We start from the raw sequence: 21,727 nt of genomic DNA, 5'->3' as shown, positions 1-21,727 counted from the left end.
GTTTCCATTCATAGTTTTTCATGGCAGTGTTTTTGTGCTTGGCTTCCACTAAAAAAGGTATTCCAGATATTTAAGGTAATAAGGCAGCTGAAATGGTTAATGCTAGTCATTTCCTGTTCAGCTGTGAAATGTGTTCACGTAAGATGTGCAAGCCATTATTTCTTCAGAAGATGAAAATTTATGTAATGGAAAAAGACACACAGACAAAAAAAAAATCCCTTTTCACAATATAGACATGTAACTTCATTTGCATTATTATTTCAAAGTAAAAATTATACAGTCTCTGTGCTTTGTGAAGGTGTATCATGGGTTATTTTGACTGTTGGTGCTTAGTGCCTCTGAAAAACACCATCAGCAACATCCCCAAAACAGGCAAATGTGCGGGATGCTGCGTGTGGCGGGGCGGGCTCCCTGACGCCAACAGGGGCTGTAGGCAGGGTGGGTGGGTTTCTTGTGCCTGGGTCTGCTCCCAGCAACTGGAAACCAGGCGGCTGGGACACGGATGTGCCGGCCCCGTCGTGCTCCAAGCAGCGGCCGCGCGCTGCTGGCAGCGCCAGCTGCACCGGGGGAGACGCTGGGCGCAGGAACAGCTCCTCGCCCCCCTGCTGAAGGCCTCTTCGGGCGTAAGCTTGTCCGCGGGCAGGGGCTTCCGCCGACCGCCGCGCACCCAGCACCCTGCTCCCCCCACCCGTGACCAAGCCTGCCATCGCCACACCAGGGAAGCACAACCGCTTCCAAACGCAGCTGGTGACACAAGGAAGGGGACGTTAAGGCTCTGCGTTCCTGGCAGCCCAGCGGCCCGTGGGCGGGAGGCCCATCCGCTGTGCCGCCGCAGCGGGGGCCGCGCTGAGGCCTGACCCGGCCTCCGCGAGGGCCTGACGGGGGAAGGGGCCTGGCTGCCAGCGGGGCCGTGGCCCCGCGCCCTGCACTGCCTCAAAGGCCGCGTCCCTAGGGGCGGCCCCACTCGCTACGCAGGCCTTCACCTAAACCGGCGGGGGTCCGGTGGAGACACCCGGCCTACCCCCAGAAAAACCGGGGTCCGGCGAGCCCCGAGAGGCCGCGGTAGCCCCCGCAGCCGCCTGAGGGCCGGGCGGTGCCGCGGTTCCGCGCCAGGTGCGGCGGGCGCCCCGCCCCGCCCCGCCCCGCCGGCCGTGATTGGCCCTTTCGAACGGAGCGGCCGGCGCGGCGCGGGCGCCCTGGTGCGCGGAGCGGTGCGGGCGGCAGCGCGGTGTGGCGGCGGCGGCTGGTGAGTACCGCGGGGCCCGGCCCCGCCGCCGTGGAGCAGTGGGGAGCAGCGGGGGGTAGCGCAGCAGCGCAGCGGCGCGACTCGTCTTGACTCTCGCCCCCCCCCCCCCCGCCCCGCACCGGGGCGTGGCGGTACCCCGGAGCCGGCTGGCGGCGGAGGTGAGGGGCACCCGAGCGGCGGCGGCGGGTCCGGCCGCGCGCGGGGACCGGGGCGCTGCCGCGGGGCCCCGCTACATCGGTGCGTGGGACGCGCAGCCCCGGGGCGGCGGCAGTCGGTCAGTTACGGCTGTCTGTAAACGGGTTGGGCAGCGGACGTCGCGGAGAGCGCCGTGCAGCGGGGACAGCCGCGGTGTTGGGCTCGGCTCGGTCACCCTGCCAGGGGCGGCCGCTCTCGCCCGGCCGAGGGAGTCCCTCTGGCACGGGTGTTGAAAGTGAAGTGCCGCGAAACTTACCTTGGAAAGGGGGGAGTTTTTGCCTAACAGCCTTCAAACCACTCTCTCCTGTGCCTTACGCAAGTGTCTGGGGATGCAGTGCAAGTTTTGTAGGAAATTTGCCCAAGTGTTCTTGGCTGAAATATTCATATTGCTTAGTAAGCCGAGTAATGCCTGGCTGTTTTCTTTGCACAAAAGCTGACTGTCTTCCAGGGATGCTGTGTGTCACCTTTGGCATAGTGTCAGATGAAGACATGGGAAAATGTACATGTATACCTTCCGGACCTATAAAGCATACCTGGCTTATGCATTTGTAATTCTAAATGTACTGGGTGGACCTTTCATAATAAGACTGGATTTGATATTTAAATCATAATGAGCTCCTCCTGGCTGTGGCTAGCCAGCAGCCTGCTGCCAGGGCATCAAGTGATGCTCCCCTCAGTGTAGCTTTGCTGAAAGAAGTGTGGACTGGAAATGGGAGGGATAGAAGAGTTTGTGTGAATGTGAGTGAGTGGCGGGGGTGGCATGTCTCACGTTAACCAGCTTCTCTCCCAACTGGACACTCCTGTGGTAAAGGCACCGTCTGCAAATCTGCGGAGACGCCAGCTGCTGAGATGGAGTGCTCCTTCCTGATTTCAAGTGGGTTTCCCTGCCCTGACGGGTGAATCCAGGGCGTTGGCTGCCCTTTGGAAAGGGGACAATGGGTTTGCTGCCATGTGCTTATGTGCACTATCACAGAGAGGTGTGTGGAAAGGTAGTCCCCAAGGAAAGCAGTCAGTGTGCCTTAATGAGACGAGTTTGTTGCCACCTTAAAGCCCATCACCTTGGACTGACTGGTTTGGTTCTTTCTTGCCTCTGAGGCCTCCCCAGGAAAGCAGAGCTGCTGACTCAGTAATGCAACAAAAGGGCTATGTAATTGCTGTAGCACGGGCGAGTAACACTGCTCTGTGGCTGTCTCTTGTTGTGCCTGCCTCTTCTGCATGTTAGGATATATGTACCAAAAAAAATCTTGGCTGTCCCGCAGTAGGTTTCAACAGATACTGGCTTGACAGATTCTTTCATTGCAGAATGTTTAAAAACGTGGGTTTCAGTAGGCACTGTCAAGACTAATCTACACTTTCCTCTGGGTTAGTCTGTTGTGACTGGTTTTGGGTGTTGATGGAATAGGAGATGATGTGTTATATAGCTTAAATATAGGGTAAAGATGTAAAAGTGTTTCTACCCAAGTAGGTTTTTTTTAATGAGTCTGGGAGCCCGAGGCTTTTTAATGAATCTGTAACTCCCTGTAGGTTCAACTTGAGCTTGGTCAATGGCTGCTTCATATATGTATGTTTTAGCTATCTGTGGAGTTGTGGATTGTTTTCTTGTCGTTTCTCTGTAAACTCTGCAGTCGAGTAAAACGAGACTTGGACTCAGTTCATCTTGTGCTACAGAATGGCCTGTAATTAGTGTAGCGTGTCTTGCTGGTTGCGCCTCAGTGAATGATACTGATACTAAGCAGACTATCTTGTGTGGCATCTCAAAGCATGTGTTCAGCACCCTAAAGTATTTGTGTAAAGTGCTTTAGTATTTGCTGACTTTGCTTTTCCTCAGATTGCCTGGGGGCAAAGTGGTGGGCATTGCTTTGGAAAGCAGAGGCAGACTGTGGTCTTGTGAGGCTCTCCTCTGTGCAGGTTATGTCCGGGGTGTCTCTGCACCCCCTTTCCTTAGAAATGCCTGTCCCTATGACGTGTCAGTAGATAGGTACATTTTTCTCACCTCTCTTTCCTAATGTCAGTCCATAGTTCTAGTTCTTTATTGGAGGTTTGGCAGTTGGCCAAAGGCAGCTCCTGCCTTCCCCAGTGTATCATTTAGGGCTGACCGCCTGTCTCGCAGTAAATCAGTGTCACTGTATTGATCAGGCCATAAGGTGCTACTAGGTGGCATTTCTCCTCCCATCCCATGGCAGCAGAAGTGCCAGCAGAAATTAGGTGTTTTCTGAGAGTGATGCTGGTGGTTGGGGACCTTTTGTTTTTGCTGAGCTTGGAACTGGGCTGGTTGCTTCCCCGGTTGGAAGGTGCTTGCAAGTTTCTGGTGCTTCCCCTGTTTTAAGAGGTGAAGCAGGTAGAGAGCCCTCCTAGGCACCTCAGAGATATCAACTGGCCTGGGAATGGCATGGCCAAAGGCTATGCATGGGACATGATACCATGCGTTTTCATTTTGGGGTCTTTTCTTTCACAGCTGTGATCCTTGAATACCGAATGCCTGCTGAATGAAGGTGAGTTGATAAAACTGGCATGTGTAGAAACTGATTCAGTTCTATCTGGAGCTGCCTGAATTCAACATCAAATACTCGCTTCATTATGTACAGTTTTTTGATGCAGGGAACCAAACTGGTTTTGGAAGAAGTCGGATTTGTTTATGACTCTACCTGGTATTGCAGTATTCACCTCCCCACAGCACCTTCTGCATCTTTGCAGGCTGACTACTTGAGGGTGGCAGACTTCTGGTTCTTCTCATCCCATGCCTCTCCCTGTAAGTGATAAGGCTACATTAATCTGTATTCCCTGCAATCTCAGAGCTGGACTGTTTGCGATCTGAAAATGGATAATTCTTACTATGTTAATTTTTCAACTCAAAATTCGTTCAGAGTAATCTGTATCACCAGAGGGGTTTTCTGTTGTTATTCACATGTCCTGATAATAAGTGAAGCCTGTTGACTTTCTAGAGAGCGATTTGGCATATGGACTTACAAAATAACTTGTTTTAGAAGAGCAGGCCTTTGAAGTTCAAGTGCCACCATTTTCTTCAATCCCTTTTTATAATTTTTCTTTTTACTATTTTTTGTTAGGCATGCCACAAAACTGCAGATGCTGAGCATTCTTGTGATATCTGCTGTGTGAACATTTTGCTTTGTTCGTGTTTTGAGTGCTCCCTGTGAATGAGGCTGCCTTTTGTTTTCCCTTGGCAGATAGACTAACAAGAGCTCTAGCATACTATATGGAGCTCCTTATTTTAATGAGACCAGCTTCTTTACTGGCTGTTCTGCTGTTTTATTTATTTTTTTTTTTAATCAATGAAGCCTCTTACTGCAACTCTCTTGAGACAATAGCTTTCTTATGCTAAAGAAAAATGTATTCCCCTGGACAAAGCTGGGGGAAACATAACATGCTCATTAGTAATGCTTGGTATATACACTACACTTCCCTTGTTCATTCATAGAAGGAAAAATGACATCAAGAAGAGCATGTCTCTTCTTCCCCCCCCCCCCCCCCCCGAAATAAAAGGAAAGTGAAAGATACCACTTGCAGTGTCTGTGATAAAGTTTGAGAAGTGCTAGCAGTCCTGATACAAGGAAGTGGCTTCAGTCTGAAAACAAACTGGTTGCTCCTTTGCTGTAAGTTGTTTGAAATGCCTGACATGTGTGGTCCTATGTAGCGTGGGAGGAAAAAAACATGGGGAGGGAATGGCACCATTCTGCTTTCTGGGTAAGAAGAAGGGGGAGAATTTTTCAAGAACTGGGTCATCTTTGATGGGCTATTTGGCCTTTTGTTGTAGGCAGGTCAGGTTGTGCAACAGATGGAGGAGAAGAATGCTGTCTGTGTATAAAGCTTAAGCATCTGGGGCAGGAGAGGGAAGTTATTTATTTTTAAGGGAAAACAGATGAGTTAAAACTGACTGACAATGTCTGCAATCTGGTTTCCAGCTTAATCAGTAAGATGAAATTTTATTGCAGCTATTAAGTAATGGAGCAAGACAGTTGCTTTTAACTGGCTTCAATACACAGATAGGTACATTTTGAGGTTGTAATGCCCTCCACTACCGCTGTAGAGAATTATGCTGAGGAAATTCCTTCTGTTGCATGTGTTTGTAGCTAACCTGGTAATACTGCGCATCTCTAGACCTGAAGTATTCATGGAGAGACTTATTGATCCCCAGCCCAGTGTAGAGTTTCTGCTGGGTTTTCCCATGATTGAAAGCATTGCTGGAAAATACTTTATTGGTTTCAGGAGAGAAGAGGTTGACCAGATTGCCTCTAAAACTTTCCTTAAGTGTTGTTTTGCCAGGAAATTGTCACGATGACCATATTGCTGCAATAGTTTGCAACGTTGTGTTGAAAAAAACATAGGGGTGTGCTAGCTGCCTGGAAAGTCAAAATCCCATCAGAAGTTAATAAAAACATTGACACTTCTCTCATGTTATCTATGCAAGAAGAAATCTCATTTTTCTGAATTATTTCCTTGCTGCAAGATGTTCATAATCTTCAAAGTATTTAATGTAAACTCAGGATGCATACATGGACGTAAAAGATGGTGAATGCCATCGTTGTTAAATCCAAGAATGGTTTGAAGTATTTATATTTCTCTTTTGCAAAGTAAATGCCTTACAGCTCCTTAAAATCATGCAAACCTGGGAGCATTATTTATCCATACGAAGTTAGTTGATACTTTGTGCTGTAATAACCACTGCTTTATTTAAGGGCAGAGAACTAACCGAAGTTGACTGAATACTGGATCTAAACCTTAGATACTAAGATACTTCCCTCTCTCCCCCTCCATCCCTGATCAGACACATTCTTATTTTTCCAAAACAGCACTGATGGGTTTTTCTTGGGATTTTCATGAAAGTAGGAGGGACTGTATTAAAAATGCTCTTCTCTTTCCCCAGGGGAAGAAACTAATGTAAATGCAGGTGACCATGCAGAATGCAGTTCAGGTAAATGCCTTTTTTACTATTTGAAACCTGTATAATACTTTTTTTTTAAATGCAAAAATCTACCCTGAACAGATGAAGTGCTAGAATCCCCAGAGTTATCTCTGGTTTAAAAAAAAAAAAAGTAATAGTTTACCCATTTAACAAATGGAGCAATGTGACAAGATAGATAACCCAGTGTTATATCAGGTGATTCTTTCTTCTCTTAAGTGCTATTACCTAAGAAGGTTTTGAACTCAAAGGATGAGATTATTTAAAAACTTGCTTGATGATTAAGAAGAGTTTTTAAAAACACTATGTTCTAGTTAGTACTTTAGTGCAAATAAATATATTTTATAAACTCACACACTTCCTGAACCGAAAGTAGTTCATACCAGAAGGACACTGAGGATTTTGTACGTGAAATTTGTGTGGTCCTTTTCTTGAAATGTAAAGGTATATCTCAGTTTGAAAATATACAATCCTTAAGAAAAATGCTAAGAATTAAGAAGAGTGTTATTTTCTTGTACAGGAATATATTTCCTCTTTTAACATCATCATTTTCATGATTTAAGCACAAGGTGCCTCTGAAATGTTTGAACAAATAAATCAGCGGTCTGTAGTAAATTATGTGACAAACTGCAGATTTCATTATTTTAAATGTGCAGAGGGAAAAAAAACCACACAAATTTAATGCATGTTTTCTTTATTTAATATTCAGGGGAACATGCAAGTTTAAATCCAAAAAAGTCAAGAGAATGAATGTAGTAGTACTTTTGATTTACTAATGTGATCTGAGCTGTTTGTGATTACTGTTGTGTTGGTTTGGTGTATCTGTCTGAAGGGGAACGAATGCTTTGAATTATAGATATCTAGCATAATTCAGAACTGTAAATTTTTTGTCATCTGACTGCAAATATTAGAGCTCACTGTCTTCAGCTTACTGAAATCTTCTTCAGGTGTGGTTTGGTGATGACCTTCCCTTAAGTCCCCGAAGTCCTCTGACTCCCAGACATGGGCCGGGTTTGGCAGATGTGTGCCTGTATGACCAGTGGATATCTGTGCGGCATGAAGCAACTTTGGTGCCTATGCAAGAAGATCTGTCGATCTGGCTGTCTGGCTTACTGGGTGAGGTGAAAAATCAGTCTCATAAATTCCAAAGCGCTTTCCAATATTCCAGTCAATGCTGACACTTAATATCTACAGTACTATTAAGATCAGGTGTATTTGAGCCTTAATGGCTAGGAGAATTGCATTAAAATACATGCTTCAGTTTTGGATTTTATTAGCTGCCACCTCTTAGAAGTACGGTGATTAATCATTCTAATTTGTATTTCTGAATCTTGCTAGTCTAATTAGAATCTAAGTGGATATTTAATTTTAGTTTTATATATTTCTACTTATTTTCAGTATTTAACACTGTAGTACATGATATGATGAACAGAATGCTGACTGAATTGCCTTTAAGTTCATATGAAACTTCTTTACCTTCTGTGGAGTAACTCTTAATATTGACCTTCTTTTTCAGGAATAGAAATCAAAGCAGAACAACTGCTAGAAGAACTTGATAATGGGGTACTACTCTGCCAATTGGTTGGTGTTCTTCAAAACACAATTAAAAAATGTTGTAGCTCAAATAATTTAAGGGTAAGTCATATTGTGACTTTTTTTTTAATACATATATAGTCTTTAATTGTAAGTATTAGTAAAAGGAAAGCCGGTAAGCGAGGCTTCCCAAAGCAGCATTCTGTGAGCTGTGTATCCGGAGGCTGATTCACAACAGTGTGGCATTATAGATGGATAAACTGTCCTTAGTCAACAAATGACTGACTTTGTAATCAAACTCTAATGTCCTTATTAGTTTTTTTTCAGTTTGATTTCAGCAGAATTCTTGCCAGAGGTAGAGCTAGCCCATGTCTGAAGTTTGTTTCCCTGATAACATCAGTGTGGGTTTGGTAGCAAGATATCCGTTGGCACTTGGTAGAATGTCTTATTCCAGAAACTGGTGGCTAAACTCTAGTATATAGGTTAGCCATGAAAATATCCATATTGAGATGTACCTGGAGATGTGTTTTTGTTAGGAACCAAGGCTGAGTTGAAATGTGAATCTCAAGCAACTGGCAGTCGGTGTTTGTGCAATGAAAAATAGTAATGTGTCACTTTGGACTGTAAAACCATGTAAAGCTGCTACAGGTAGCATATGTTCAATATACAGGTACCCAGTATAGCTACAGCAATACTTGGATCTGTCAAATAGTAGATCACCAGCTAATGTTACCTAATTGGTAGTTTTTTCCTTGGGGGCAGGAGGAACTGTTTCATCATATCCAGACCATTTTTTTGTGTGTTTACCTCTTACTGTTTTATCTAGTAAAGCAGTTTTAAATAATGGATATGTACCAGTAAGTGATATAATTACTAATATTACATTTATTATTAACGTGAGGGGAGGTGGCAGGACACAAGACAGCAGTCTTAGGATGCCAAATAGTATTTATACAAGAGCCATATGAACGCTGCAAATACGGTTTGTTTGGTTGGTTTATTTAAGGAGGACAAGATATGCAACTTGTGTACCTTTTAACTGGTTGGTTAGTTTTGAAGATACCAGTTTAAAACCAAATAGGTACTGAATTGTTTAAAAGGAAACTGCCCTTTGTTCCCTTTTGATTCCCTCTGCTTTCTAGAATGGGCTCTAAAATGTTGAAATCTGGCAGCCAAGTATAGTGTAATTGATTTGGGCTTTTCTCTCTGTGCTATGATCAGAGCTTGAGAGCGGGGAATAACTATGTAGACCTGTGAAACCACCACTAAGACTTACCCCAGCCTGTGGGGGAGCAGCTGTATGGGCGGCTTTGGGAGAGGCTGCAGAAGTAATGATCGTTCACCCAGTGACTGATCACAAAGATAAGGTGGAATGCCATCTACATTAGCAGAGCTTTTATTTCATAGAATACAGGGTAGGTTGAACACAGAATAGTTACTAACCACTGTTTCAGTAGTCAGAATTTACAGTTTATTTTCCTTTGCAAATATGCTTTCAAATCTGTTGGCAATTGATGTGCACACTTGTTTTCTTCCCTTGCCAGAATTTTCCTATGAGAAAAGTTCCATGTAAGAAGGATGCTCCATCAGGATCGTTTTTTGCCAGAGATAATACAGCCAACTTTCTTAACTGGTGTAGAGCCATTGGAGTTGACGAGACTTATCTCTTTGAATCAGAAGGCTTAGGTACATCTATCTTTTTGTAAGATTTGCTTTGATCTGTATGTAGATAACTACCTGGTCAGGGAGATCTCTTGTGTATAGTCTTTTGAAGCCTTTGTCACGATTGTTCCTGTCTTGTGCAAGCTGTTAATGCTTTATTTTATTTTAAGGCAGTGTTCAAGTAAAAGCCTTGAAAAATCAGTTCAGTGATGTCTCTAACTTTCATGATGCTTTTCCAAACTTCTAAAAGTCGCTGCGTAGGATGAAGGGAGGAGCAACAGCTGTGCAGCAAATTTACATATTTTCCTTAAGTAAAAAGGCCCACTGAGAAACAGAGGAGAAAAGCGTGGTTTAGCTTTCCCTGTGCAAGAAGACCATAGGGCCATGGAGTCAACTCACAATAAGATCCTTTATTTGCTGTTAGAGCTCATTCTTGTTGCAGAAAGCCCTCAGAATAATGCACTCATGACTGCTAAATTTGGTGACTACATCAGGGCGTTGTGCCTGAAGTGGCAACAGTCTGTTGGTAATTAACATTTACTTCAGAACCTACTTGACATGACTCCAAACCTTTTGTATTTTCCCATTTAATAAGATAGTTGTAAAACCAATTTGCCAACTGTGTGTATGCCTGCCCCAGTGCACAGTCTGTCCCTTATAACAAACAGCTTCTAGACTGATCCTTCCAGATGGTATAATTTTTTTTTGACTGCTAATTAAGAGGAACTGTGCTTTCATCACATGGTAAATAATGAAATGCTCTTCTACCAGCTATTATGTCAGTAAAAATTAATACAAACCTTTCTGTGGCGTGCCAACCATTTTTTTAAATTTTGTGGATTTTTTTTAAAAATGGCAAAATATCTGTCTGTCAGCAGAATAGCAAAAAATTGCAAAGAACCTTTGTTTTCAGCAATCAAATTAATTTGTCGCAATATTTTCTAGATTTTCTTGAAGTCTTTGTGCCGCTTAATGCTATTTAAATGGGAGACACTATTTTCATTAACTGCTTTTCTTTCAAGCTCTTATCCCTACGAGTTGGATTGTCTATGCCTTCACTACTGGATAAGTCATCTTTTAAAGCAGTTGAGAAAACATCTTCATTTGCATCTGTCTCATTTTGATTTAACTAGTGAGTGTATCTTCTTTTCCATGCCAGGAAATACAGATGAGTAGAACTGAGCTATGAGAAAATTAGTTTTAATATGTTTTTCAGTTCAACTTGTATGAGTTGCATTGCTTAAACATCTTAGTTCCTGTAAGTGGATGGGTAACTAGAACCTGTTTTAGCCTCCCTGAGATAAGCAGACAGGATTTTCTATTGCTGTGGCTTTTGCTCATAGCCAAGAAGTGTTTTGAAGTCTGATTGTAACTCTAGACACAGCTTGCTTTATGGCATAAATAGCTTCTGTGAGCCTTTTTGGCAGTCGAAATGAGCAGACTTGCAGCCTCCTTGATGAAACATTCTTTCCACTGATGTTCTCCATCAAACTTTCAAGTCATTCTTTATGAATGAAACAGGGGAAAGAAAATTTGACTATTGCTTTTTTCCTATCAGATACATACAGCAACACCTCCTGAAAAGTGTGGATGGCTGTGAAGTGACTCCTGAGACAGCAGGAAAGAGAGAGTAGCCATCATGGGATGCCCTTTGACGTTGAGACAAAACAAATGTCTTGACCTCTGCTAGGGTTATATTTGAATTTTTCTCTTCTGGATTCAGGCAAATTATACCACTTCCGTCACAGCTGACAAAAATGGGAAAAAAAAATATATTTAAATGACTTCTACTACCTTTTAGATTGTGGCTCTGTCAACTTTCTATTCTAGATTTACACTTCATAATCAGATCTTTTAAAAAGTAGACTTACAAACTGGAGTAGATGATGTAAACAAGAACATCTGACTTCATACTCAGCTTATACTTTAGGAAACACTTCAGTCTTATTTAAAGCAAAATCGTTTTAAATATTAAATTGAACATCAGAAACTTCATCTGTAAATATAGAGCTGGCTCGTTAGGTTTCTCTTCAGAGTGAATTTCTGGTTTCTGCTGAATATTATTACTCCATAGCATGAAGGAAGTTAGAGTTGTTCATATAAATGTTACACCATGTGAAAATTGTATCTACAGCTTTTCCCTTTTTCACCACTTGATGGTGGTGGGGGAAAGAATGATGCCATGTAGGTGCATTGAGGGAAGTTGAAAGACCTTTCTCCCAGCCTTTGGTTTCTGAGTTACTAGGCGGTGTTCCTAGTTGGCTAAGAAGGCACATGAATGGTTTGTTTTCTAAAGCATTCACACAGCTGTTCTCAGAACATGTCAAAAGCATCTCAATTTTGAGGCTTCTGTGGGGCAGAGGAGGAAGTAGTTACCTGTGAGATTTTAAACTATTTTCTTTGTCTGTTCGTGGCTTTGTTTCTTTTTAGGTGTGCAAGAAAATGGAAAGATGGAAGTTTCAAGAAACCAAAACAGACATTGTTTTCCTTCTGCCTCTTCTGTACTTCATTGCAGTAGTAGAAATAATTGACTGTTTTCATTTCAAAGTTGTCAGGAAAACCCAGAAGACCTGCCATGGTTACCTTCACACTGTTTGGCTATCACTCTGCTATTTCATCTCATTCTTCAGCACTCCCGGTTGTCATTTAGTGTGCCTATATGGTTGAGTGCATGCAGCTACTAGAGCTGCTCTGAACTGAGGGGTGCAAAGCAGCCCTCTGCATTGGGCACTAGCTGGGTTAATGTGGGCACAGTCTTCAAGAAGCAAAGTCTAGTGGAAAACTCTGTGCTAATAACGTATCTGGAACTGTGCTCATTCTTTTCTGTGATCACAGCGTGTATCTGATGTTTGAATCTGAGTTTTTGTCTCTTAAACCAATGTTGTTCTCACCATCTTATGGTCAGGGGTTTTGACCATCCTTTTCAGATACAGCCTCACAAAGATACCAGTTCTGAAGAAAACCTCTGGGTGGATAGGTTGGAGGGGGGAACTGATAGAGAGGGATGAAATAAGGGGTAGAGGAGTCACCACTGGTGAAGTGGTATCTTCTAGTTGAACTGGGTGAATCTGTCATATGGATGGACCCTTCTGGCACCCGGAACTTTTAAAGTGATAAGAAAAATAAAATCTGTTGCTTGCTGAAATGGTAAGAATCACGCGGATTATTCTTCCACAGCCCACTTCTCAGTTAGGTCCCTTTCTGTGTATTCTCCTATGGCTGTTCACCGATAGAGTGTGTGTGCCTATCTGTATGCACAAGCATGAACAGATGGAGTACCTTTCCTGTTTGCAGTTGTTGAATTCTCTTCATCTTTAATACTGTGATAATGTATTTGGGGATAGGGAAGCGAAAGCTCTTGGATCTCTTTCTTTCCAGTTCATATCAACAGCATAAAACCAAATAAAGCGTATTTCTCTTGGGAGGTAGAGAAGAGTTTGATTTCAGGAGTTCCCAGATGGGCTTAAACACCTTATGGAATAGAAAATCAGAGTTGAAAGCATATACTGCTTTATCCATTCTTTGGGTAGAATGGTGGTGAAGTTAGTCATCTGTTCCTTATCCTTCCCTTCTCTGTAGCTAATTGCACAGGCCTCCCCACAGTAACTATGAGCTGTAACTCCCTTTTATTCTCTTCCCATTTAGTTTTGCACAAGGATCCAAGACAAGTGTATCTTTGTCTGTTGGAAATTGGGCGCATTGTATCCAGGTATGTGATCTACATGTGCTTTTCACAAGTTGAAGAATGAATTCTATTAAGTAAAAGCTAAGACAGAGTTAAGACAATATGCAGTCATTAAGTGCAATGCAGTAGATGTTAATTCTGTGTAGAAAGTATTGAGTAGCTTTTCTAGGACCACTGTACGAGTGGTTTTTTCAAGTACTTATCAAACCCTTCATGGAGAGGTGCTGATCCACACTGCTTTTTATAACTGTGTCAGTGCTATATTCAGCTTATAAGTATGTGTACATCTTGGAAGAGCTTACTGAATATTAAATACAGTTTTAAGGTCTTTAATTTTTTTAAGCTTTTTGGCAGGTGTCTCATTCTCTAAATTTAGACTTCTAATTTATTTCTAATGCAGAGCTGGAAGCTTTAAAATCATCTAAATTGGATGTGACCTAAATTGTGTGGTATTGACAGTATTTTTACTGCCTTCTGTGGCAGCTCCAAGACCACCTTTCTAGTAGAAACTTAGAGGTGCTCCTTGTCTTTGGATTATCAAGGCAGTTATTCCTCTGACTGATTTAGTGCTGTTTCCTGTCAGTCAAGCCACACAGAATTTTGCATGTTTGTTTTCAATTTCTTTTTGTTTTCATTAGTAAATTAGCAATTAAACTCTAGACTTTTGTATTTGAGGTATGGAGTTGAACCTCCTGTACTAATAAAACTAGAGAAGGAAATTGAACTAGAAGAAACACTGCTGATGACCGCTGGACCACCATCACCTATTAGCACAGCAAAGTCATGTTGTCATCATGGGGAGCTACATGAGGCAGTAAGAACTACTTGTTTATTGTGATATGGGCTTTAATCAAATTCTTAAGTTTAGTACGTATATGATCTGGCTCAGTAAGCATAGGCTGGTTTTCGTCTAATATTTGTGAACCTCCTTAAATAGAAAATAGAAAACAGAAGGTTATGCACCTCTTCTGAAAAAATATTTTTTGAAAATGTAAGCAATATGCTGTCCTATATGTTTTAGAATTAATGCCTCAATGCATATAGTTTGCCTTGATTTCCCACACCACCATCACACCCCTTCATTGCTTTTTTGGGTATAAGAAATACTCATTCAGTTTTTCTAGTGTGTCAGTATTTTATAACTGTAACATGTGCTTCTCTTCAATTTAATGTTAAAGTAGGCTTTGATGAAACTCTTGGAAGAGTAGACTTTAAGTAAAACCTCTGTAGCTGTACTGATTGGAAATGAGTATGTATGCAGAAAGGAAAATTATTTGTACATCTTGTGAACTGGTCCAAAAGGAATGATGAATGACTCTCCTGTTTTGCTTTAAAATGCATGTTGAGACTTTAAAATTAATTTATTTTTTAAAGGTCCTCCATGTTGTAATGTAGAACTTCCACTACTTTGGGAATGTTAGCCATTAGGTCCTCACTCCCTTTGAAAAACCTTGCTATTTCTTCTGCTTGGCAATAGTCTCGATCTTCCAATTTTTTAAGTTTCTAAGTAGCTGTAAGAAGCACATCTTCTCTAACCCTGGACTTATTTGGGTACTACCTTTTTCCTTTTTTTAGTGGTTTCCTTCTCGGGTGTGACATAGAAGATTAACTTATAAAAGTATTACAAAAAGTTAGGGAGAATGCTTAAGTAGACCTGAGTCTGGTGTAGGAATGGATTTGGTCACTGGAGAGGCCTAGGCACTTGTTTCAATTTCTAGAGTTCATAACAGTGTCTTAATTTACAAGGTCGTGGTTGGAATTGATGCCACTATGCATAGTATTATGAACAAATTTTAAAAATGAAAGTAGAAATAACTTAAACTTGAAGAAATAATGAAAATTGGACTGGAACAACTCAAAATATTTGCCTGTACGTATGGTTCTTCCTTTTAATCTTTTGCTCTACATTTTGAGGCTCTATGTAGCTGAGATTTTCTTGTGAGAGAATAGAATTCTAGTTTTCTTAGATTATGGGATGAAAATATCAGTATCTTTTCTTGTATTAAATCTCTAAATTGTTAAACACATGCTTCTGTCAAAATACTAACAAATGCTTTCAATTGTAATAACTAGGTTAAACATATAGCAGAAGATCCTCCCTGCAGTTGTTCCCATCGATTTTCAATTGAATACTTATCGGAAGGACGTTATAGACTGGGAGATAAAATACTCTTCATACGAGTAAGTAGTTTCTCAGTATCCCAATTTAGATTCATAACTGGGAGAAAAATGCTTTTAAGTGGAATACCTCATTTTTATGGTATTGTTTGAGAAACACAGAATGATGTAGGTTGGGATGCCACATCACCCGATCCCCTATTCAAAGTAGGATAGATCTTAACCATTGATTTTGCAACCACACTAAGTTAATGCTTTTCTGTGGTGTTTCTAAAATTTCAGTAATGACTTGTCATATAAATAAGGATAATGCTTATTTATAGCATAGGATAGAAGGTCCTGAGAACGTTGCTTGTTCACAATCTTGGGGTTTATAATTTGCAGTTGAGCACTCTCTTCAGCAGGCATAACTGTGTTATGAGGACATCCATAATTTGAACAAAACCTGTATCCAAAACTCTGTATACTACATAAAGGTGTTGACAGAATGGTTAAAATGACTTCTGTATATATGCTTTCATTACTTCCCAACACATAATGACTGTCTCTGCAGAAGAAACTATTTCATAAAAGAATTGGGAAGCATAAACCTTATTTGTGACACAATTTCTCTTATTTTTAAATGTTTCTCTGTAAGAAAGAGGTCCTGTTTGTTAGTCAGTTTCAATAAATGCTAATGTAAGATGACATAATGCTGTATAAAACAAGATAGAAATTTTTCTTGTTCTTCCGCTTCCACCCCTTTTTTGTCCATTCTCAGATGCTACATGGCAAGCATGTGATGGTACGTGTTGGTGGAGGCTGGGACACTCTTCAAGGTTTTCTGCTTAAATATGATCCATGCAGAGTGCTTCAGTTTGCAACTCTGGAACAAAAAATACTGGCCTTTCAGAAAGGGGTCACCAGTGACAGTGTCCCCAACTCGTCAGCTAGAATTCAGGAACCTCCTGTTATGAATCCAATGTCAGCTGTCAATATGTTTCAAAATCAGCCATCAAAACCCCCAACTCCTGTTTCAGCTCTTGGGGCCAGTGCCAAGAAGGCTTTAGCTAAACGTCCTCAGTCCCCTGCCCTGGCATCACCAAAAGTGCCAGTGCACCCATCCCCCACATCAAAGTCGTTGCCCGTCAGGTCCAAATTACAAGGGTCTTCAGCGACAGGCCTTCAGTCCCCTTTCAGACCATTAGCTGGCACCTCAAAGAAACTGGAGTCTCCTGCACACAACTTGCCAGTTTCTGCTCCTTCACAGCCTGCAAACAAAAGCTCTTCATCTGCAGGAATGAGAACAGCTCTTGTTCACTCTGAAACATTGCGTAAACGTATTCGGTCCCCTGATGCTCCCAAGGTGAAATTTGCTCTGCCTCAGAGCTCCCTCGCGCCAGGGCTACATCCTGTGCTCTCATCCTCTAAAACACAGCCGTCTCGCTTGCCTGGGACAGCTGAAACAATGGCTTCAAAACAGAAGCATGTCCCTGCTAAATGCAAACCTGTATCTGTCACTAAAACCAAAGCGAATTCTGTTGCTCCGAGGGCTGCTCAGCTGCCTGTTACAAATCTGTGTGCTGTTGCCAAGTTTGCACATTCTCAGCAGCTCCCTGCAAAACCTCCTGGAAATGCTATTCAGACCTCTGGAACTGAGACTCAGCATCCTCGGAAACCTCCACAAACAGTTTCTGACCTTGCAAGGAACCTGAAAAGTGCTTCAGTCCTAAAACACTCAGCTTCTGTACCTTCCCTTGCCGTTAGTAAAGCATCAAAGTCACCGCCTACAATGGTATCAACGAGCAAAAATGTATCATCAGCTGTCAATAAACAGCCAAATGTCAGTAAACCCCCTCGGGTCGGACCCACTTCATCCAGGCCTCCTGAACGCACTCCCTTATCTGTTGTACGGCTTCCTCAAACTTCGGCCAAAGTGGCAGTAACCAAAAAAAAGCCAGAGCAGCCTTCCACAAAAAGTCAGCCTTCAACCAAAAACTTGCAAGTAAATGAAAGCTTGGCCCCAGCAGCCAAGAAGCCTCTCCCTAAGGGAAAATCAGCAACGGCATGTAACAAAGGAACGCCTGGTGTATCAAAAGGTCCTTTTACAAAGAGCAGGCAAGATGATCACTATTTTGTTATGACAGGAAGTAAAAAACCCAGAAAGTAAACTTTTTTGTTACAAGACACCCATCTAAGACTTCCACAGAAAGTATCTGCTATACTGAGGACAAGGAACAAAGTTAAATAACACTACATTTACCATGAAATATTAGGTATAACCTACATCTTCCTGCATAACTTCCAGTAGGAAATGTATTTATTTTGTAGTTTAGAAACTTCTATTTGGATATATTTAAAAGTGAGCTTGCTTGCTGTGTAGCACTATGGGATAGAGAATATCCCTGTTTGCTGCTAGCCTGACCTGCTGTGGGGAAGGCAGAAGAGAGGAAAGGGGAGCTAGGGCTGCTGCTTTTGCTGCCACTCATTTTCATGGAGCAAAGCCTGCCCAAGGAACATCTACCCAGGGCAAAGCGTGAGTGATTCTGGTGGTTCTGGCACATCTACATCAAGGCCCATGGCAAGCAATACAATTGTGCGCAAGCTGTAAAATTTCTAATACCTCAAACAAAACTGTTTTTTGTAGTTCACCAGCATTGTAGAACCCAAATTTGGGTCACCTGCATGTATGAGAAAGAAATCTCTAGTCATGTTTAGATTTGATAGCTGCCATTATCAGTGTTCACTGTGTCCCACATATGCCTTAAAGTGGATTCAGCTTGTTTGGAAGTGAAGTCATCTTGGTTTGTGTCAAGTCAGACATGGAAAATCATAGTCTTGATTGCTCAGTCTCATTATGCCTTAGCCTCTCATAGATCTCTTCATTGAGCGATGCTACTTTTAAAACACTGGGCAGATAACCTTGCTTGGTTCGTGTTCAAATCTGACTATAAATGAGCCCATTCTTTCCTAGAAAGAAAGCTCTTGCTGCATGGAGAGAAGCTCCTGAGTTGCTGGGAGGGTGCCTTCCCCTGGGATGGAGCCCCAAAGCAGCTCCTGCTCTAGTAACACAGAGCTGCGAGTACTGACCTGCACTGACAGAGTCTTAGTGCTCTGTGGGAGCAGCCTTTACATGTAAAACTGAATTGCTAAATACTACTCTCAGTGCTACGAGTTAATTTTTGTGGGCAGTCTTAGTCTGCAGTGGTCTTTATTATTTTATGTATGGAGACCTTACTGTCTCTCCTGTATTACTTTCTGGAGTTGAGGAGTAGTTTCCCAAAGAGGTAATGATGGACTGCATTTGCTTTAAATGTCTGAAGATGCCAGAAAGCTATGCACTGTTTATGCTCTCAACTCCTGAAGGCCTTCAGTGGGTTAGACATCTTTGGTGCTCAACACCTTTAACCTTAACAGAAATGAGCTTTATGGTAGATTGATAAAAACTACTGTCTCTGAGAGTAGTGTTGTTTGGGTTATTTTGGGTTTAATGAACAGTCCTTCCTGCAGACACTGAGAAGCTCTCAGGGTCTGTGAACACACTGGTGACTTAAACACACCATCACTTCTGCTCTCTGTTCCCAGGATATTTACTTATGGGTAGAAGAGCTGCATGGAAACTGCAGTTTCTGAAGTTATATATTTAATATATTTTTTTTCCCTAGAACTAGAGTAAGCAAGTATCATAAACTGAGTTCTCATGTGCAGTGGCAAAGTCATTGAGCTGCCTTTCTGAGCACCTTGTTAGCTTTATTTATGATTATTTATGCATATCTACTGTACAGTACTGCTTACAACCTGCTGGGAGTAAACAGTAAACACCAATATCCAAGCTGTAGGAGAACAGATCTGTTTTAATAACAGGGACACAAGTCCCTCAAGCTCACATACAAAGTTGTATGTTTGGGGAAGGCCTTTGGCATACTTGTTTTATAAATATACTGGTCAAAGCCACTACTTCAAATGTTAAGAACAGTATTGACTGTAGTGGACTGCTTTCAGGTTTCATACATTTGGCACACAATTTCATATGCTAAAAGCATTTTACAGTAGATGACTTTGCTTTTGATTTTGGACTTCTAAATGGTGAATTACCATGCAGTATATCTCATGCATATTAATAGCTGAATTCTTACAGTTTCTTTCTGTACTGGCTCTGGCTGAGATAGAGTTAGCTTTCTTCGCAGTAGCCCTTATGGTGCTGTGTTTCAGATTTGTGACTAAACCGGTGTTGATAACGCACCAATGTTTCAGCTGTTGCTGAACAGTCCTTGCCCTGGGTCAAGGCTTTCTTTTTCCTGCTGTGCCCTCACAGTAAGTAGGCTGAGGGTGGGCAAGAGATTGAGAAGGATGCAGCCAGGACAGCCAACCTGAACTGGCTGAAGGGGTATTCCATATTGTGTATGGCAATTTGTCTTTTTTTCTTTCCTTCACTTACTAAACTGTCTTTATCTCAGCCTAAGAGTTTTCTTGCCTTTGCTGCTCTTCTGTTCCTTGTCTTGCTGGGGATGGAGGGAAAAGTAAGTGAGCGAGCAGCTGTGTGGGGTGCTCAGCTGCTGGCTAGGGTCAACCCACAACACCTTTGTAACTGTTTACAAGGTTTTTAGTAGTAATTTAAACACTGAGGCTTTTGGATCTCAGTGTAAAGGTATCTTAACATCTACCTTTTTGAACTATAACTTCAGAAAAAATGAAGCAGATGGCTTCATCTTTGTGATTTGTTATCTCATGTAATAAACTGAATTTTATGGTTCAAAATGAAATAAAAATTATAAGTTTTTTACAGTTGAAAATTAGCTAGTCTGAAGATAGGTCACCTGTTAAATGTGGGTAGGCTTGATTTTCTTACAAAAAATATATTTGAACATGGTTCAGGCTGTGAATATTGCAGTCTCTAACTTCATAGTCATATTCTGACTACCGGAGTCATGTAACTTGAGGTGAACCAAGAATAAGATGTAACAAAGTACCTCCTAATGGAAATACATACTCTTTTTGCAGTGTTTACATTGCCAAATAGCAAGTCTAATATTCAGCTTCTATTAGTTTTTGTAAGGGAAAGATAACTTGGAGCAAGAATCTGACTGAATTCTCCATGTGTTATCAATGTCCTGTATGAGTACTTACTTTAAATAAACATATACTGCACCTTTTTTATGTGCATGCATTTTTTTTCCCTACTGTTACATTTTGTGGGGAGGGAAGGAGAATGTATTTCAGAAGGCTTGTGGTTTTGTTCTACCACTACATAAATAGTAGCTTTCATCACAGGGTATTATAAAGACATAAATAGCTGCTTCTAATCCACTGCTTTGTTTGGAGTCCAAGACCTCTTTACTCTGATCCTCATTTCAGTATGACTAATGGAGTAGAAGGGCTTCCTACTCTTTCCTAGCTGACAATGTGCCTGAATAGCTTCAGATATACCTTTAAGAGTTTTATTCTTTGAAGCTCTATCTGAAATATAAAGCACTTGTGTGCCAGTATTTTCCATGTTTATATCCTGTCAGCAAACTTTAGACCCATGTCTGTGCATGTTGCCATCAATAACAAATCTAATTGGTTTTATTGAGGGGAGAATTGGGTCTTCTCCCTGGAGTCACCTAATTAACTTTTTTTTGTCCCTATTTGATTTTTTTTTAAAAAATGTTTTAATACCTGCAGTTCTTTGCCTGTTCCAAAGTGATTTCAGTTCCTGTCAGTCTGATGCTGGTGCCTAATCATATAGATATACTTATCCTTCCACTTCAGCTTTGTCTAGTAAGTGCATTCTTGTGGCATCTACCATACTCATTCCGTAAGTATCCTAACCATCAATCTACAACATCATGCCTCCTTGGCCCGGGGAATCTTAAATCATTTACTGTCCACCAGTAAAACTTTAAAAGCAGATAGGGAAGATGCTTTTTCCTCCTACTCCTCAACTGCCTTTATTGCTGTTAGGTATTACACATTCTGGTGAAATTGCACGTTTTATTCTGAATGAGGATGAAGTGATGTCTTCTCCTTCCTGGGTTAGCTTTCTAGACTTTAGACCTTAATAGATAATATGGGATTGTTCACATTTTTTATGGGTAGGCATAGAGGATCGGTAATCACTTTTTTTCAAAAAAGGTCTTCTAGTATCCACAGTCCAAAGCCATTCCTCTAAGTCAGGGCAGAGGCATTCCTGAAGTCTTAAGCTCTTGCTTCTCAAACTCCACTGAAGAGTGTAATGTCAGGTTGTGTCCCTGCTCACAACTAGGCAGTGGGCAATGCTAGATCCTTGCTAAACCTATAGGTGCATCAAAATCAGAATAGCCTCTGGTGCATTCTAGGTGCTAAGGGTTCTGGCTGCTACTCCTACATGGAGTTCCTAACCTAGAGAAGCCAGGCTTCTCTGTATTCCCTT

At 41.8% G+C, this 21,727-nt stretch overlaps 1 protein-coding gene across 4 annotated transcripts; it reads left to right on the top strand.

The window, feature by feature from the left end:
- The first annotated feature begins 534 nt into the window (after positions 1-534).
- On the top strand, positions 535-20,468 carry GAS2L3 (growth arrest specific 2 like 3). Of its 4 annotated transcripts, XM_074901459.1 has the most exons (10): positions 535-623; positions 3,897-3,933; positions 6,324-6,371; positions 7,307-7,475; positions 7,876-7,994; positions 9,437-9,578; positions 13,200-13,263; positions 13,915-14,053; positions 15,313-15,420; positions 16,118-20,468. In XM_074901459.1, exons 3-10 carry the CDS (start codon positions 6,342-6,344, stop codon positions 17,504-17,506), a joined length of 2,160 nt encoding a protein of 719 aa, XP_074757560.1. In that variant the 5' UTR covers positions 535-623; positions 3,897-3,933; positions 6,324-6,341; the 3' UTR covers positions 17,507-20,468. The 4 variants fall into 4 exon arrangements, with proteins under 4 accessions (XP_074757560.1, XP_074757563.1, XP_074757561.1 ...); XM_074901460.1 differs by lacking the exon at positions 535-623 and having other exon boundaries at positions 3,681-3,933; XM_074901461.1 differs by lacking the exons at positions 535-623; positions 3,897-3,933 and adding an exon at positions 4,063-4,190.
- Positions 20,469-21,727: the final 1,259 nt, after the last annotated feature.

Source organism: Athene noctua, chromosome 3 (genome assembly GCF_965140245.1).
Source record: "Athene noctua chromosome 3, bAthNoc1.hap1.1, whole genome shotgun sequence".
NCBI lineage: Eukaryota > Metazoa > Chordata > Aves > Strigiformes > Strigidae > Athene > Athene noctua.
The sequence above is the reverse complement of the archived record's forward strand: the minus strand, read 5'-3'. Positions and strand labels throughout refer to the sequence as shown.

Coding starts and splice junctions, on each gene's coding strand:
- GAS2L3 (XM_074901459.1), top strand. CDS start 6,342: ATGCAGGTGACCATGCAGAATGCAGTTCAG. Junction 6,372..7,306: donor CCATGCAGAATGCAGTTCAG/GTAAATGCCTTT, acceptor AATCTTCTTCAG/GTGTGGTTTGGTGATGACCT. Junction 7,476..7,875: donor CTGGCTGTCTGGCTTACTGG/GTGAGGTGAAAA, acceptor CTTCTTTTTCAG/GAATAGAAATCAAAGCAGAA.